The sequence below is a fragment of the Mycothermus thermophilus genome (genome assembly GCF_041956435.1).
Source record: "Mycothermus thermophilus strain CBS 625.91 unplaced genomic scaffold VTJ04scaffold_1, whole genome shotgun sequence".
Taxonomy (NCBI): Eukaryota; Fungi; Ascomycota; class Sordariomycetes; order Sordariales; family Chaetomiaceae; genus Mycothermus; species Mycothermus thermophilus.
The window spans coordinates 4,867,064-4,884,748 of NW_027191427.1; the positions used below are offsets into that span (position 1 = coordinate 4,867,064).

The window sequence follows — 17,685 nt, forward strand, 5'->3', positions numbered from 1 at the left end:
TTGGAACACCCGTGGAAGGTACCCGAAATACTTGAACCTATTATCTGAGATCCAGTTGCCCGGAGACCACAATGCCATGGAACCTCCCCCAATGAGAACCTCACATGAATCCGGCTCCCCGTTTTTAGCAACACGCCAAGTCGTGCGGAGAGCCAAAAACCCGAAACTAGCGTTTGACGGGAGCCAGGTGACAGGTGGCGATTCTCTTCAGCCCGGGCCCAGTTTCTTGTTTACTTCCCGTGTCTTTGGGGTCCAGTGGCGAGGCAAGGCAGCGCAGTCTTGTGCGGATTACTGGTCGACATACGTTGCCACCAATGACGGAAATGGGTCAGAAAGGAGAATGGGAATGGCCATCAACTTCCCCGCAGAGAGGACAATGACTGGAGCTTGTGCTGGCTATGGATGTACAAAGTAGGACTGGAGGTTAGGGGAGGCACAGTTCTAGCCGATGAGGATGATGGCAGGGCTGCTGGATACACTCCCATTTCCCCCCATCACGAATGATAGAGGGCCCAAAACGTATGACGGTGGAGATGTGGCCTAAGAGGAGCATGACAGCTGTCTCCATCCTTATATGGCTTTCATGCTTGGTTGGAACAGAACCTTATCACGGAGACACTCTGCCTCGTTGTTAGATAGGCTCAACCACGAGACTGAATGTCAGCTATCTGGTTAGACTGCCCGGAGACTTGGATGGGACTTGGTTATGATCCTTCTCTCGATATACACTGTGCCAATGGCTGAGTATGGGACATCATACCTGAGTCATTTAATTACGGCATCAAAGTCAATCTGTCAAGTTTCCTACGAGGGTCTCGAGAGAGGAAGACGCGGGTGGCTAGATCCTCAGAGTCAGCTAGGCTCATCATAGGGTGTAGTTTGGGAAGCGTAAGAAGACTACGGAGGAAGTCAATTGTTTAGAGGTGCCTATAGGCTCGCGAAGAACCACCAAAAGCCCATCGTGGCAAAAACCCATATCCGAGCAGACATCAAGTCTTGCGAGGTTACGCAACGTCTGGATGGGACGTATAAGAGAATGGCGTGCCAACCAGACCCATGGTCTTGGGCTGAGCATGTTGAACCAACCACAGCATTGGCTTCTCTTGGCCCCCGAGTCTTGACAACTAGCTACTGGCTTTCGCATATATGCCCCATGTTTCTCTTCCATTGACGGCTCAGCGGAGGGCCTTAACCCCCGGGTCGCTGTGTCCTATCCTCTGCCAGAAAGACTTTCTGGGCGACTCCAATGGACGAAAACTTTTAGCCACCTCACGGCTCAGACAGCAACACAAGGAGGCAAGCCGAGAAAACTCGCCACCAACAGGACGTGAACTATTGGGCATGTATTCGCTGCCACCTGCCATTGTCGGATCACCGGACGACAAAACCTGAACTTGGTGCTTGAGGAGATGAACGACTGTTCCTCTCGAGAGCTGGATGTAGTATGGTTACAGACAGCGTCCTCGGCGAGGTTGCTGAGGGATCTCCTCGCTGAACCCCACGTTTCCGAAGGAGCAAAATCTCATCCAATGCTGAGGGAGCAAGCCCGCGATCCGGTTGACCGCCACTCTGTCTAAGCCATTCATCATCAAGTAGTAAGCTCCCATGTTGTGATTTTTTTCTCCGGCCTGATCATCCATACTGCACGGTCGTTGCCGGGCCGGTCAAGGCTCGGGCCGGCTCAGGACCATGGGTTTGCGAATTTTCCACCGAGTTCTAATTTCCCTCTCCCCTTTTCCCCTCACTCGAATGCCGGACTTTGATCCTTCTGCCGCGCTGAGCGACGGGTTTTGCTGGCTGGCATCATGTACGCAGCATGCACATACCTACAGTTCACCTGCACCAGCGACGCCGAACAAGGCACGATGCTGTAGCAATCTGCAGACTAAGTAAAGAACCGAGGACATGCATGAGGGCGCACAAGAAGGGCGTCGTGGAGAAAAATTTGCTGGGGAAAATTTGGTGTGTCCCCTTGCTCACCGGCCGTTTCTCCGGCCAACCCCCCCGGCCTTCTTCCCCTGAGGACGAGGACCCTTGCCGAGCCCTTGCACGCTGTCTTCCTTTTGTTCCAGAAAACGTTGCGGCGCTCGTCGCGCAAGCCGGAAACTCAAAGGATCCTCTGATGTTGCAAGTTCCACGGCTTGGGGACGTCGAATGCACATCAATCGCATCATCCCCCGATCGGGCCGCCTCGTCCGGAAGGGAAGTCTGCTTCCCCGAACCACAGACTGGCCCATTGATCCGCACCTCGGCCGGGGTCGTCGTTCCATACCAGGGTTCGGTGACCTTCGGAGCCGGTCCAAACCGGACACGACGCCATCAACGCCGCAGATTAGTTCGTGCGGACGAGCCGCGGGATGTTGTGCTGTGATGCGTGTGACGGGGCGACATGCAGCATGTCTGAGTATACCCAGACGCTTGAGTGCGGGAGCACCAGACTAGTACCTTATAGTAGTAATCTCGTTTCGTTTCCCACGCCGCGCAAGCCTTTGGTCTGGATAAGGCACATCTACATCTGTCTTGGTGAATGCCGATCCATGGAACGTCGATTATAACGAAAAGTCCTTGCTAAGACACATACCTCTGCTCTGCGGATTGGAGATGCGATAGCTACTGGGTAGATACGCCCAACAGGGCCCCAGCTGCAGCTCGGTACCTGGGCTATCGTCCATGCGTTCGCCTGTTGGAGCAAGAAGCCCGAGATGGCGCAACAGCAAGCCCAGACCTTGTGTTGAGAAGTCAAAGCCTTGACCATGACACCCTGGCCCTCGTTGTTGGGCTTGTCGTGGTGTGGCCGCCGCCGCGTCAAGCGTTCTGGGGCCCTGGGCCAGTCTAAATGTTGTAATTCGGTGTAGTTCGTGTGTATGGTAAAGCTAGGTATTGCTGTCTGTCTGTGTAGGTAGAGGTAGTCAGAGGTTGTGAGCAGAAAACCAACGGAAAGTTCATCTCAACTCGGCAAATCTTCCGAGCATTGAGATCCTCAGCCCGGCCAGGATTGCAGATAACGGCCCTGTACTAAGTATGTATGTAGGCACAGATGATGCATCCTTCAGCCTTCAGTTTGAAGGCCGGTCTCGGACCCTGAGTGCCGGCCAAGAGGAAGAAGAACCATGGATGAGGGATGGGATGTGGGATGTTCCTCCAGCTAAAGACAACAACCGGACAGTGTTGAGGCAGGTCATTAGGTGCCTCCATGGTCACTGCCTGTCCAGGTGGCCTCTTGTTCTTGCAAACATTTCGCCATGCACGGACCGTTCCTGCCGAGATTTGTCTGCAGACCAGCTACTACCTGCCTCCCTTGTCCTCCGAGAACGGTTGGAGTCTGTTCACCACTTCCATCTGGCTCATTTTACCATACATCGGACACTGGAAGTCCTGCCCGGTCGTTGATGCTCCTCCTGCGACATCCGAACACCCGAGAGATAGGGGAAAGACGGGAAAGCACCATGTCCCATGGATTGTGGTCTCAATCTCTTGTGGCTGCAACCTTGCCTGTCTACGGGTAGTGTCTGGATTTGGTCACCGTGCCTCCCTTGGCCAGGAGCTTAAGTCAACAAAGAAACCACAACCCGCCCCACCGACGGCCGGACCGCAACACGGCAAGCACGGCCCCCCGCGCTCGCGCCTTGCGGGTTGCGGGAGGTTCCTTGGCAAGCGGTCGTTCCCGAGAAGGCTGGAAACGAGGCTAAGCTGATTTCAGCTTCACCTTGTCCTTCACCTTGAAACCGTGAAACCCGCGAACCCTACCGAAAACGTGCCAGTTTCAGCGCCTCGGGTGATCGCCGTCGCCGCCATCGCCTCAGGCATATGGTGTTTGCCAGGTTTGCTGCCCAGGAGCTGGATAGTTCTGCTGAATGGTTTGTTGATCATCGTTTCGGCTCCCTGCTGCAGTTCCGGACCTGACAGGCTCTCCGACAGGCTCCCCAACGAACTCCCCGGCCCAGGCCGCATCGGTTTCAGCACCCGGCTCTTTTCCCGTCCGGTTCAATGCGGGAACCACGGCCAGCCATGTCGGCACATTGCATGACCACCGACCCAGGCACATTCCGCCGCCGCCCCGGTCGGCAGTTTTCGGGGGGACCGCGTCGGTGAATCCAGGAACCTCTTCTCCCAAGCCATGTCAGCAAGGGTTGAGCCCTGGTACCTGCCACGGCCGTGCCGCCGTCACCGGTTGATTCCTTTGCTGGAACCGAAATACTTAGGTGCTTCATACACGGGCATAGCGTTGACCGCTTGGTTCCGTACCTTCTTCAGGTCTCCGATGACACCGTCTGCACGTGGTCCAGGGCAAACAGTTTGACAAGAGCGTCTGTCGGCCAGTCTCTCCGTACTCATGATGATGTGCGCTATCTCCGGCACCATGCGGGATCGAGGCATCCTAGACAGGCAACCGTCCGCTGCAGTCTGTCTGCAGACGCAGGCATCTCGACGCCACCCCAAGACATCCGCACGTCGTGGATGCACTGTCACGGTGTCGAATGCACACCTCCGCGACACTGTGGTATGTGGCGCTGTGGCCCTGCCGGCTCGACATCGCTCTCGTCGCCGAGCCCATGAACTCAACTGATTGGGCCCAGGCCGCGGCCGAGCCGTGCAACGGCATTCGTCGTACATCCTCGTCGCCTTTTCATATCCTCTCAGTTACCCGGTATCAAAGGGTGTTTCTCAACCACCCGGGACTGCCTATGTCAGACAATCACGTCTCTTCCCATGGACGACAAAGCACTGAATCTTCAGCGCGGTGCTTCAAAGATGATCCGGTCAAGATGTTGCCAAAGTCCCGGCCTCCGTCCGCATTTATCTCCGAATCTCACGTCAAAGCGGACCCACAAGCGACCGGTCTCGGCCGGCCGCCGTGTCCGCCGGGCTCCGGAGCCACAGAAACGAGCTACGCGCGCAACCGGTCCGGGAAATACACTCCACGCGGCGAGGCACGACTGCATCCGATGAATTCTACGCCGCCTGGACTCAACGGCATGCCAATTGACGCCAGTACACTTGCCATTGATGGACGTGGCCCTTGTGTTCCAACGCCGACATGATTGACAGACGTACCTCACGTGGGTCCCACGCTGAAGCGCGACTCGGATGGAACACCAGACCTCGTTAGAGGGACGAGCATGCTCCTGCCCATGGCGTCCAGGGTGACAAAGTCTCAATTCACTGCCGTCAAGGAGCCATGTCGCCGGTCGTACCACACACTTGCTGGCCACGGCATCGGGGTCTCGGCTCATCAACCCCCAGACCGAGGAATAGCTCCACCGCCCGCCCCGTTTTTGTAGCAACCCGACAACAGGACAAGTAGTAGTTAGTGCAGCCCACGCCGCGCAGTCGGTGTCGTGGAGCCTCACCATCACGACGGCAGTGGTTGGATGGCAGCTGCCCAGCCGCCAGTTGCCGACATGCTGCTACCCTGCGATGCCCGTTTTGTGTAAGCCGTTGAGCTTGCTAACGACGCAGTAGTGGGATCTCAAGCTTGATAGAATGGAAACAGATCTCCATTTCCCTCCAACCCCCGCTTGAAACTGGCCGCAACCCACCTGTACGTCCTTCTTGAGGAGAGTCACTTTGGAGTTGCACGTACACGACAAAATCTCTAGTCTTTTGCACCACCACATCACAGCAGCAGCCGCCAAAGGTCGCGGGTCGATGAGCCTGGAGGCCCAGACGCCAGAAAGTCGCCAGGCAAGCGCTCTCACATGGAGCAGGTCGGGATGTGCTGCGAATCTTGGCACCTCCTGTGGTCTCTTGTGGTGTGGTGGATCATGCTATGGAGAGCTGCACAACCGCGTATGGAGCACTCCACAGGGCGATTGGGATGTGAGCGCCAATCCTCACACTCCCGTCGTCGGCTTTTGGAGTGCCGCCGCGCCCGCGCCGGCCGCCACGAGCTGGGATTTTGTGTGCTTGTTGACGGCAGCTCTCAAAAGGTCACCCGGAGGCACACGAATTAGACCACCAAAACAGAGTCTCATCTCTTCCCACCTTCAACATCTGCAAGACGTGGACATACGGACTGGACGTGGGGTGGTTGTGTGGTTTTCGACGGCCAGCCTCGCTGCACTCCCCTCCCTCCTGCAGCCCATGCAGCGATACCCCGGAATGACCCCCAGAAGACCCACACTCCCTTTTTCGTTAACGCCACGCCCCCCATGCCCCTTGCTCCGATTCGAGATTCGCTTGGCGACGTAAGTAACCCTGAGCCGACCAATCCCCGAGGCTGTCGACACGGGCCCTGTCCAAAAGCCCCTGTCCAACGTTTTGCAGGTGAAGATGTCAACTGGCGCGTTATTGTCCGCTGTACCGAGATTCCGCGCAGCAAAAAAAATACAGACAAAGGTTAGAAGCACGCTACGTCGCACTCGAACACCCCAAGCCTTTGGCCCGCACGGGGGTTGGAGGGGTAGGGGGTCAGTTAAGATTGCTGCTAGTTACATGCACAGGGATCGCTTTCCGGGCCGCGGCGGCCGCGCTGTGTGGTCTGTACTCTCCCAGGTACTACCATACATTTTCTCGTCTCGTTCAGCGTGCCAGCAAGGTGTGGTTTTCTGGAGAGTTTCTCGCATCATCATCAGCCCCCCTGTCGTTCCCGTTTCCACTCCGCGCATGCTGGCTTGTCCATCCTGATGTCGAGTGACAAGCTTGGGGACAGGTACTTTGTGCACCAACCTCTTTGCTATATATCCCGGCGGCACCCGCTCAGAGCCTAGACCTCCCGTCCCCTCCACCACCCGAGCCAACGTCTACCATCTGCCCTTGACTTCTTTTCTATCACTCGTTGTTTCCTGTTTGTCATTGAGAACCGGGAGCAGGCCCATGGGTCTCTGAAATGGCATAGCAGTTTGGTTGTCTTTGGTGTTTCCCCTCGAGTTGTCCTCGGTCCATTGACATTAGGTTATTCTCCTCTTCCGGCTGGCACATGCCCGTCGAGTCGACAGGAGTCGCCTGTGTCGATCGTTTCAGTGCATCCCGGGCAACTCGGTCTACTACCGGAGGGCCCCTCTCGTGCCACCTGCTGTCCGGGCGAGGTCTCCGATGCGGGAGAGCTCGTCAGTCCGGACTCATTGGCGTAGCAGGCGCCCTTTCCATTCCCCCTCCTCCCAACCGCGGCCTACGTCGGCTCTGGTTCCCATGACACAGCCGTGCTGTCGACTATCTTCGCCACATCACCTCCCCACGCTCGTTCTCGCAGATTCTAGTCTCTCGAGCCTCCGAAGTTTCCGCAGACGCCATCCCGCGTTCCGCGCCGCCGTTCCGCAGCCCAGCGTCGAGAGGCGCTTGTTGAGCTACTCGAGGAGGCGATCCCGGACACATATCACAGTCGATACCCACTTTACGAACGACAGCAACAACACAACCAGCTGCCGCGGCAGCACACACCCTCTGCAGGATGCCTGCGCTGCCGGATGTTTTGTTTCCGCGACTGGACTTTCTTGAGTCAGCCAGATTTTGGGCCATCTTCCACACGATCCTATGGTATGGTTGGCCCCCCTGAGTATCTTCCACCGGCGCCGGAGCTAACCAGGCGATCCTCAGGATCCACCGCTACCTGCGGTTACTTGTTCACTGCGTCAGTCATTGGACGTACAAGTCCAAACTTCCCAACTGGGAGAAGCCGAGGTACACGGCGGATGACATAACAGTCATCATCCCGACCATCCACAACCGTCCGGAAGAGCTGCGGCCATCGCTCGAGAGCATTTTGGCCTGCAAACCAGCCAAGTTGATCCTCGTGACGACATGGAACAAGCACGAGGCGCTGAGCCGAGTTGCGGCGACATTGCGCATGCCCGATCCGGCATCGCCCGTTGAGATCGAGGTGTTGCATGTGGACAAGGCCAACAAGCGATTGCAGGTGTGCAAGGCGCTCGAGGATGACCACGTGCGGACGGCTATCACGGTCATGGCGGACGACGATGTTGAGTGGCCACCCACCCTGATTCCGTGGCTGCTGGCGCCTTTTGAGGATGACCGCATCGGCGGTGTCGGGACGTGCCAGCGCGTGAAGCGTGTCACCGAGGGCGACATCATGACGCGGATTTTCAACTGGCTTGGCGCCGCCTACATTGAGCGGCGCAACTTTGAGATCTCGGCCACCCACAACATTGACGGCGGCACCTCGTGCATGTCAGGCCGCACCGGGGCGTATCGTAGCGAGATCCTCAAGAGCTACGACTTCCTGGGCAGCTTCAAGAACGAGAAATGGGGAAGGTATATCCTCAACGCCGATGACGACAACTTTGTGACGCGGTGGCTGGTGGCTCACCGGTGGAAGACGTGGATACAGTACGAGCCCGAATGTGAGATTGAGACGACGCTCGAAAACAGCTACAAGTTTCTCTACCAGTGCTCGCGCTGGGCTCGCAGCAACTGGAGGAGCAACTGGACCAGCTTGGTGGTTGAGCGGCACGTTATTACGTAAGCAGTTGCCGCTTGGCCCGGCGCCTCCCCTCCCCTTCTGCAAAGGAATCACGCTGGCTGACCCCTCCCGCAGCCAGCAGCCGTGGTGCACCTACGCCCTGCACATTGCTACCTTTACCTCGCTTGCCTTCGTGGTCGACCCCCTTTTGCTCTTCTCATGCTGGTGGGGCACGGAGAACTGGGAACGCAAGGAGGACCGGTATATGCTTCTTTTTGCCGAGATCGCCTTCATGTTTGGTTTCACCAAGGTGGTGAAGCTAGTTGGGCTGTTCCGCAAAAATCCCAAAGACATTGTGTTTCTGCCCGTCTCCATCTTGTTTGGCTACTTCCACGGCTTGATCAAGTTGTGGGCACTTTTCACGCTCAAAGAGGTGAGTTTGTGTGAAGATTTTTCATGTTGCGAAAATGTGTCCTAATGGGATTCGCTATGACAGACATCTTGGGGCAGCCGTGAGGACGGTGACGAACACAACACGTTCCGCTTGCAGGCGACGCCGACTCCTAGCAAGAGCATGGCAACGCCCTCTGGACCAGACCTCCCGAGCACCAACCAGAAAAGTTGCCGGTACTCCCAGCCCCGCCGGGTCGCTATGTCGAAGGTCGAATTTGCGGGGTACACTACTGTGCCCGTCGAAACCCCTTCTCCAAAGGCGCATCTCGCAGTGTATTGATGGCCGCTTTGGAGCACTCCCGACCACAACACGCGGCTTATGAGTGTATTTCGGCGCGCGATTTTACTCGGAACGCTCGGTCCAGGCTGTCTGCATACCCCGCACGACAGCCATCACCACCTCTCCATGCTGACGAACAAGCAACACACACATTGGCCCCACTTCGCCTCGCATAATCGGCTATCAGGTTGAGGATACGACAGGACTCAACTCTTATCATCTTGTTTCTTGAAATGGGATTCTCGAGAACTCTCGGGGGTCTTTGTCTGCTGCATCTTTTTATTGTGCATTTGAAACGGGCATCTTACACAAGTTCGGGACACTCGGGGTATGGAATCCGGATTGGTCTGTGACTGGGAAAACGGAAGGGACCAAAAAATGGTATCTGGTTTTGGTTATTATTTTGTCCTCGCTGCTGGGGACTTGGCCGCCTCGCAGGGATGAGACGCGGCATCCAAAATCTTAATGGTAGTGATGGTCTCTCTGGTACGGAGGAATTAATGGGCTTTGGGCATGGGTGTTTCCGGATGGAACAGGCAGCAGGAAGGACATTGGGCGGCATTCTCGAACAAAAACAATGATTATCCGGTAGCCTTTCTAGGAATTGAGGTCGAAAAGAGAAAAAAAAACGACACGAGAAATGCATTAGACGAGACCCGTTAGATGTAGAGTACACTGTACGGTAGATTGACAGAAAATGCCTGATGGACGAGGTTCACACAAGGCTGCAGATCTGATGAGGCTCTTCGCGGTGGTTTTGCTCTTTTGTGAGATCCCAGCAGGGGGTGTTGATGATCGTGGGCCAGGCCCCCTGGAATGAGGTCTGACCAATCAGGAGCAGGCATGTTTCCCGATTTGGCTACTGCCGAGAACAGCAAGCCAGGCGCGAGGTGGCACGACAGAACACGAGGAGGGAGACAGCAAGGAACATGCACACCATCATGCATATGAACCAGTCCAAAACACCCCAATCTTGCATGGGTGACGGGGGAGTTGGAAGGGTGGTATCGGGGATTTGAATGTTGACTGGAGTGGTTCGTTTTCTTCTCTGTGCTTGTTGGTGGTGTGCCCTTTCCCATTGGCTTGACATTGATTTCGTCCGTTCCAGTGGCTTCGCTGGAGCCAGATGGTGGGTTGGACATGGCGACAGAGAAATGACCAAGGGAAAGACGGTGAAGATGCAGAGACAATGGGTTGAGGTAGACGAAGCACTGTATTGTATGTACGGAGTACGTGCTCTGTCCAATGAGCAAGTGTCTCTATTCAACGTGGTTCTGGTAGTTAACTGCGCTGGCATAGGATGATTTGGTTCAGGGAAGGCAATGGACCGGGGATAATCCGGGCACGGCGAGAGCAGAGATGCCAGGGCCGCTCCCCGAAGAGGAGGTCCCATGCACGACATCCTGTATACCACCTTAGCAAACCCATGTTACTGCCTCATCGGGATGTGACGACGACCCCATAGGATATATTCTTACATAAGGAGAGAGTAAGAAGCCGCTGTTAGGACAAGACTAGCATGGCATGGACCTTGCAGAAATGCAGCGTAAACACGTCCGGTCCTTGTCACGAGAGTGTCAAGGTACCTTTCAGTGTTCCTGACTACTCCGTACAGTCCTTTCCGGACACGCTACTGGGTCGGTTGCTACCCACTGTACGTGGCATGTCGGCAGGTACCTACGTATATGTAGGTACATGTATGTATAAGCCTACCTAGGACATGGGATGTGAAGGGCTATGTACTTATGACTGGTAGGAATGGTTGCAAGGGGTCTTCTTCGAGAACTTTGCTTTTTACTACCCCACGGACGGCCCCGGACGCTTCCCATCCAAGTACCCCTGACCGTCCAGACACCCCCCTCCTGGCGTCATGTCCCGCGTGCAGTAAGCAAGCATCAGACGAGTCTGGGCGTAGCCATCTCGCATGAACGATCTGGTTGTTCAGTTCCCGCGATTGGTTCTTCACTACAGGTACATACTGTGACGTACACGTGGCGTGGACGGCCTTGGCTTCTGGGGGTGCCTGGTGTGTTGCTAATTGAGTGATGTTGATCCTAACAGGCAGGCATTTTATGGATAACTGGTTGACGAAAATAAATGAAACTGAAGAGAAAAAATAAACCTCTTGTTCTACTTCTAACTAGTGGGCGTGGCGTATGATTGTGTGGCTCGCAGTCAGATCATTTTCACCTATATCCAAGGTCACACGACAGATTCAATGGCAATTCTCTGGGCTGTCTTCTTGAGGACCGCCGTCATGGCCAATTGCAATCGAAAATTCCGTTAAAACTCGCTCGCCCAAACGGCAATCCACAAGGCAATTAACAATTCGTCGACAACGCGTTGGCCTTTGCCATTGACTGTTGACAATATTGCGAGGGCACACGGCCGGCGAACAACTAAAGTCTCGACACGACTCAAATCCTACCGTGACATGGATGTTGTGGTTCCGTTCAATTCCCAGGTGGTCTCGACAGTTTCACAATCACCCTCGGTCACGGGTGAGCTTCCCGTCGTACCCCATGCAAGTCACCAGACTCGGTGATTGCTCGGTCATGACACCTCACCTTATTAGCTCTATAGCACTCCGTACCACGGGTAGCTCCACTTGGGGCGGAAAGCCACGGGATAGAGCCTCAGGGAGATGGAGGCACGTGTTTGCTGACAAGGCGGGTGTTGTCTTCGCTCGTCATGCTTGGTGGACGGCGAAAGCAGCCAATGGCCGGATTCAATCATCCAAGTTCGCGGCCTTGGCTCATCACATCTCACCTTCACGGTACACAAGCTGCACACGAGACTTCGTTCATCAACAACGATTCCGCGTCAAAGTGGCACAGTTTCTGGAGGGTGTCATTTCGTCGGGGATCATGGATTTACACAACGACGACCCGACCGTTTCGGGGATCGTCCGATCTAGAAGTAGGACCCTCCCCTTTACTTTAGTTAGAAAAGGCGCACCCCTCTCCCACCTACCTATCCCCATGTTTTTTATTGCGCAGGTTGTCTTTATGGCTCGCCGTACGGGGCTGGACCACATCAAATGCAACCGCTCCAGACCAAATCGTCAAGCTGCATCGGCCTAACAAGCCGCTAACGCGGCTCGTAGCGGGGCGAAATGGGGGGCACGGATGGGGTAGGTACAAACAGCCTCATGCCCGCGAAACACAAGTGAGAGCTTTGGACAAGTGAAATCGCCTCAAAATCGCCAACCTAGGAAAAAAGCTCCCCGCGAAACACAACGAGGATTATCCCTGATGAATAGAGGCAAGGTAGTCCCTGAGGTCAAGCTACTACCACACCTTATCCCCGCATCATCTTTCTGCCTGTGGTGAACACCTGGACATTTGATGTGTTTGGTGGACAAGTAGCCAGAGATTGGAAGCACAGTGTTGAGGTCGTCTCCTACAACGTCTTGTGTAAACCGGCTGTGATCGAGCAAAGTGGCCTGCTTCACTTCAGTTACTGGGACTTTGTACGTAACCATGGTTGGTTTGAGTTTCTCGCCTCCGCGTTCCCCCATATTTTTTTTTCCAACAAGTATTCCAACTGGAAGTGTGACGAAAGGTGTGGATGGAGATGTCAGCCGCCCTCCATTCCATCTTCATTTCCCCCACACGTCTCCACTGAGGAGGCGCTTGTACTACCTTACTCAACACCTGCCTAACCGTCAGGGTGTCAATGTAGGGAGAATGTGTGTATGATTACCCCTCTCTGACTCTCGCGGCAAACCGCGCCTAACCTCATCCTGTGTGGACCTGCATCTGGACCAGACCCCACTGTCCACACCACACACAGCAGACCGGCAAAACAACACCGGCATTGATGAGGCGATATGCTGTGATGGTGGTTCAAATTTGTTGTGGTGGCAACTACGTAAGTGGTAAGCGGTGAAATGGGTGGTCTGATGATGATGGTATTAGTGGCGGCGGTAGGTCTCGTGGACAAGGAGGTGGATGGGCTTTTTACTGGACAACGGGAACTGAAGGAGGGGATGGGGAAATTCTGGGATGGAAATTGTAATGTCCTCTCGATAAATGCGAAAGTCACGCTGTGTTAGGGCCTGCTACCTACATCCGAGTGTTCTCTAAAACTATACCAAACGGGAAATTCTTGAGAAACGTTCCCCATGTCGCCACCAACAGACAGCGCCAAGCGGGTAGTGAAACTAGCGTAACAAGCCCGCTGATGATCATTATAGGCCAGATGACCTCCCTATCAGGGCCGTTGGATCACTTTGATATCAATGATATACTAGTATGGTCAACATCTAGGGACTTGAGGGACCTGAGGCACACCAAGAATTCTTTTGGAGACGTTCAAAGGCGTCCTGATTTCCGGACAATCGAGGCAACCTGAGAGACGGGTGGTCTGGACGTGGCCATCAAGGTGCGTATCACCGTGCGCCTTCATGCATGGCAAAGTGTCAACCGAAGATTTGTTTGTTTCTACGTGCTCGAAGCCTAGACTCGGGGTTGTTCCCGGAATGAATGGTGATTTGCAACAGTTTCCCAGAAAAGCTGTCTTCGCTGGCTCTCGCCGCAAAGCGTACTACGACTAATAATTTTAATATTTTTCTGATTCTCTTCGTCCTCTGCCGCAGTGGCACCCAACATGCATATGCTAAATGCCGGATGTCGCACCCGCAGGCCCCATGGCACTTTTCAACGCATGCATGCGAGTACGTGGGCGCTTCGTCAACACAGAGCATTCTGCAAGGACCCTTCCAAAAACAAAAAAAGGTTCCCGTCCGCCATTGCATGGGCCGCGGTACGCGGCAGGGGAAAAAAAAAGAGGCCACATCCAGGGCGCGGGATGAAAACTTGGCCATAGTTTTGCACTTGTAAAATCTCCTTTTCCCCCACGGCCGTCTGGGGGATTACTCTGCCAACCTTGCGAAGAAAGGTCCCTGGCAGGTCTTGTCAAGTATGTATGTACAATGTACGGAGTACATACGTACGGCGAATGCCCTGCAGATCAACATCAGGCCATCCTACAGGGGTCGGAACTTGTGCTCGACGGTATCCGTAGCTTTGTGCGACGGAAGTCCGAAGAATGTCATAGTTCCCCCCGGGGCCGGTTGGGTGTCACAAAGGCCGGCATTGGGACGAACACCGCATCAACAAGGCTTTTGACAGGCCAGGTCTCGAGCCGTGGTGGTGGTGACGCCGACTTGCCGGGATGCGGTGTCTGCCGGAGCCGAATCGGGTCCCGTTCGGTCACACAAGGTGGGATACACGGCGTCTCGGACACCGAGCAGGGGAGAGTTGCCGGCCGGGACAACGGCGACAGTGGCGGCAATTCCCGTCGGTCTGGGGTTGATTCTCATGAAGTTGCCTTGAGAACCTCGAGTACGGGGTAGATAGACCGTTACACTAGGAATTCGGAGAATCAGCCCACCAGACCACCACTCATTTCCCAGATCCAAGGGCTGTCGCAACCTGGGACAGAGACAAGAAAAAAGCAACAGGATCTGCCTGCTGCAAAGCTTATCGGGCGCCAAGACACGCCAGGCTCTGGTGGCAACGCACTAACGAGCAACCGCAGACGATTGTGGCTCATCTTGCATGCCGGGGATTTTTTTTGGCGGCAAAGAGTCCAGCCTTTCAATGCAGTGGTTTGCATCGTGCCGTTTGTGGAAGAAATATCCAAGACGTGGTAGAGGTAAGAGAGTAGAAGGGGAATTGGCAAATTGGCAAATTGGCAATTCCAGAATACGGCCTCATGTACCTACTACTACATACCTTAAGGTGCCTGACAGAAGAAGTTCCCTCTGGTGAACCAAACAGGAAGGCGACTGCGACAATGCCGGGATTCTCCGGGAGCCGAGTCCATGCGACCCCGCTTTCGGCGGCCGGGGCTCCCGCACTTGGTTTGTCTCCGTTGTTCCGTGTCCGTGTCGGTCGACTGCCCCTCCGAACGAGCCGGAGGACGGACTGCGGGGCGGGGCACTGGAGAAGCAACCAACAACACAAACCACTTCCCGGTCCGAAATTGGATGGCAGCGTCTCCCTCCTTTACACGTCGTACTCTGTCCTCTCTAGTACTACCTTAGCTACCCGAGACTTTCTCCAGGTCTTGTCCACAAACGAGGGCTCGCCGGCCCGTCCCAGGTTCCAATTCCACCTCCAATTCCGGGCAGTTCATCCTGCATCATGCACGAAATCATCACGGCCACGACAAGTCAACACACGCCGCATCTGCAGTGGAGACAGTCCGGTGGTCATCGGGGTCTCACCTCTTCGAGGGACTCCTTTCTGGACTTGAGTCTGTGTGTCTCCGTCCGCACGTAGGACATACTCCGTTCCAAAGTAGCCTCAAGAGAGCCCGGCGCGCTATCCTCGCCTTGAGGAGCTGTGGGCCGCGTCTGTTGGGAGCCTTGATTGGACGGGTACGATAGGCGACGCTAAAGAAGTGGTTCCATGGCAAGCGGGCGATGCAGGACCTTGAGATGCTGCACAAGACGTTGCTACTGTACAGTATCAAGAGACGCTAGACCCCAACAACCATGCGACGACGAATTGGTTTCCAAAAGCTTTTAATCGGTTTTGTTTTTGTTGGTCTTGTTGTGCTGAAGCTGGATCTGGTAGCTGATGATCAACAAAATCGTACTCCGTAAACTGACTGAGCACCTGGCTGACCCGCTCGTCGGACAGGGCACATCAACAACAAATCCCACCTCTCACAACATCCTCAACACACAATACGAGCCCACCCAATCTCGACTGCACCACCACCACCACCATCCTCATCAATCATCTCGGGCAATGTCTGCAATGTCTACAAGTCGCTGACTGGCCCCTTTCGGCAGCACAGTATACTGTCACAACGCCAACCGTGACGCCCGCGCAGCAAATCTTTTGGCGTGGCGCGCCAAGGGTCGCCCGGTCGTTGACTCCCCCGGGTGTGTGTCTATCAAAGTTAACCTAGCGGTTGGCGAGGTTGCATTTTGGGGTGGGAACCACATGCCGTGCAGCGTTGCATCGCTAGGGCCACGACAACACCAAACCCCAACCCGTCCGCTGTCCACGACCCAACATCAACGAGTAATGTCGAAGGAGTTTTTTTTGCCTTCCATCAATCAAACAATTAGTTTCTCCACGGCACCACTCACCTGCTACAGTACCACCTCAAAGTGCTGCTCTCCACTGCTGAGCTGAGAGGCGCTGAAGCCAACTGGCTGAGATGAAGAGACAACCATCGTTTGGTCGGCGATCTGCCCTTAGCGCGGTGGAGTGCTTGCGGGAGGCCATAGCCATTTCTCGGCCCGCGGCGGTGATCGGACGGATCCCCCCGCTTCAAACGGGACAGCAATTCGGCAAGCCACGTCCGCCGCGGAATTGTGTGAATGTGATGATGAGTGGTGGAGATGGTGTCAGGCGAGGCTGGACTTCACTGCTCTACTACTCCGTATAGTACACAGTAGCCTGCCATCGGCCCTTGGTCGAGGTCAGCCAGTTTGCCCCGTTGAGGCATGTGCTATCAAGTCCTCCGAGGTGTTTGTGTTGACTAGTTTTGCTAGCTTTGGAATTGGTTCGGCAACACACGCTTTTGGAAACCGAGATGAGTTGGACAATTGTTGCGACATCCTCGGCAGTTGGAGGCCAGCCTCATTCAAGAGGTCAAGGAAGAATAGCCACATCAACGTGTTGATGAATAACTACTGCTGCCAAGCAAGAATGAGTGACAACACATGCCGCATCCACTGTTAGTGCTGTGATGTAAAAGCTGCCGGCAGTTCTAACAAATCATGTCCTGCTTCCCTTGTCGTGATCCCACGTAGCCACAACCCCTGTAACTTTCAAACTATATGCCGACGGAGTCGCAACTAGGTAGACATCCGGCTCGTCCGGCTACAACTTCACTACTGCATGCTACTATGATGCTGCACATGGCAAGAAACCAACCAACAAGTAACACCTTCCATTGTTTCCAGAACACGAGTACGGAAATGCTAGATACGGGCCCACCTAGAGGAATGTACCTTGCCTTTAGACTCGTAGTAGACAACAGCATCTTGCATTGTTAGCTCCGGGCCTATGCAAGTTGACATGGCATGGCATTTTTTTGTCCCGCGTCCCAACGTAGCCAACACCGCAAAAAGCCCCTCGCCTAACCTAAGTAAATAAAACTCGCCTCTCGACCAATATCCTTCCTGCGGCACACGGCACGCTGCTACCGGAGCCTTTCGCGAGGCTGTGCTGTATGTATGTACATGTGTACGTCCGTACCGTAGCACAGTAGCATACATAGGCGAACGATGCAAGATGTCTCCCCCCCCGTCTCTTGTTCACAGCCAAGCTTCCGGGAACGCGTCCTTGCTTCCCCGGGCGGGCACCGTTCCCCTTGCACTGCTCTACCCTACCCCCCCGCAATGCCCCATGCTTCTCCTGCAACCGAGCCGGGTACTGAACGGCCCTACCCAACCGTGGGGGTTCCCGGCCCCCCTTGGGGGCCGTTTGTTTGTTTCATCATGACTTGTTTGGTGGAAATCGGGGGCCGATCGCAGGTTTGAGCTGGACAGATCGACAGGAGGGTGTGAATAGAACCGCATGGACAAAAGTCAAAGGGGTAGACGGTTGGTGAGGAACCCCCC

General features: G+C 55.0%; 3 protein-coding genes across 3 annotated transcripts; 2 read left to right on the forward strand and 1 right to left on the reverse strand.

Moving 5' to 3' along the window:
- Positions 1-4,478: 4,478 nt before the first annotated feature.
- Positions 4,479-5,282, forward strand: VTJ04DRAFT_1829 (uncharacterized protein; the record flags this gene model as incomplete). The annotated part of the gene is made up of 3 exons (XM_069359559.1): positions 4,479-4,608; positions 4,738-4,992; positions 5,050-5,282. The coding sequence occupies 3 exons, from the start codon at positions 4,479-4,481 to the stop codon at positions 5,280-5,282; spliced, it is 618 nt and encodes a 205-aa protein (XP_069224437.1).
- Positions 5,283-7,390: 2,108 nt separating this feature from the next.
- On the forward strand, positions 7,391-9,092 carry VTJ04DRAFT_1830 (uncharacterized protein; the record flags this gene model as incomplete). Its single annotated transcript, XM_069359561.1, has 4 exons — positions 7,391-7,476; positions 7,537-8,418; positions 8,495-8,792; positions 8,856-9,092. The coding sequence occupies 4 exons, from the start codon at positions 7,391-7,393 to the stop codon at positions 9,090-9,092; spliced, it is 1,503 nt and encodes a 500-aa protein (XP_069224438.1).
- Positions 9,093-9,129: 37 nt separating this feature from the next.
- On the reverse strand, positions 9,130-9,654 carry VTJ04DRAFT_1831 (uncharacterized protein; the record flags this gene model as incomplete). Its single annotated transcript, XM_069359562.1, has 2 exons — positions 9,130-9,343; positions 9,401-9,654. The coding sequence occupies 2 exons, from the start codon at positions 9,652-9,654 to the stop codon at positions 9,130-9,132; spliced, it is 468 nt and encodes a 155-aa protein (XP_069224439.1).
- Between the last annotated feature and the right edge of the window lie 8,031 nt (positions 9,655-17,685).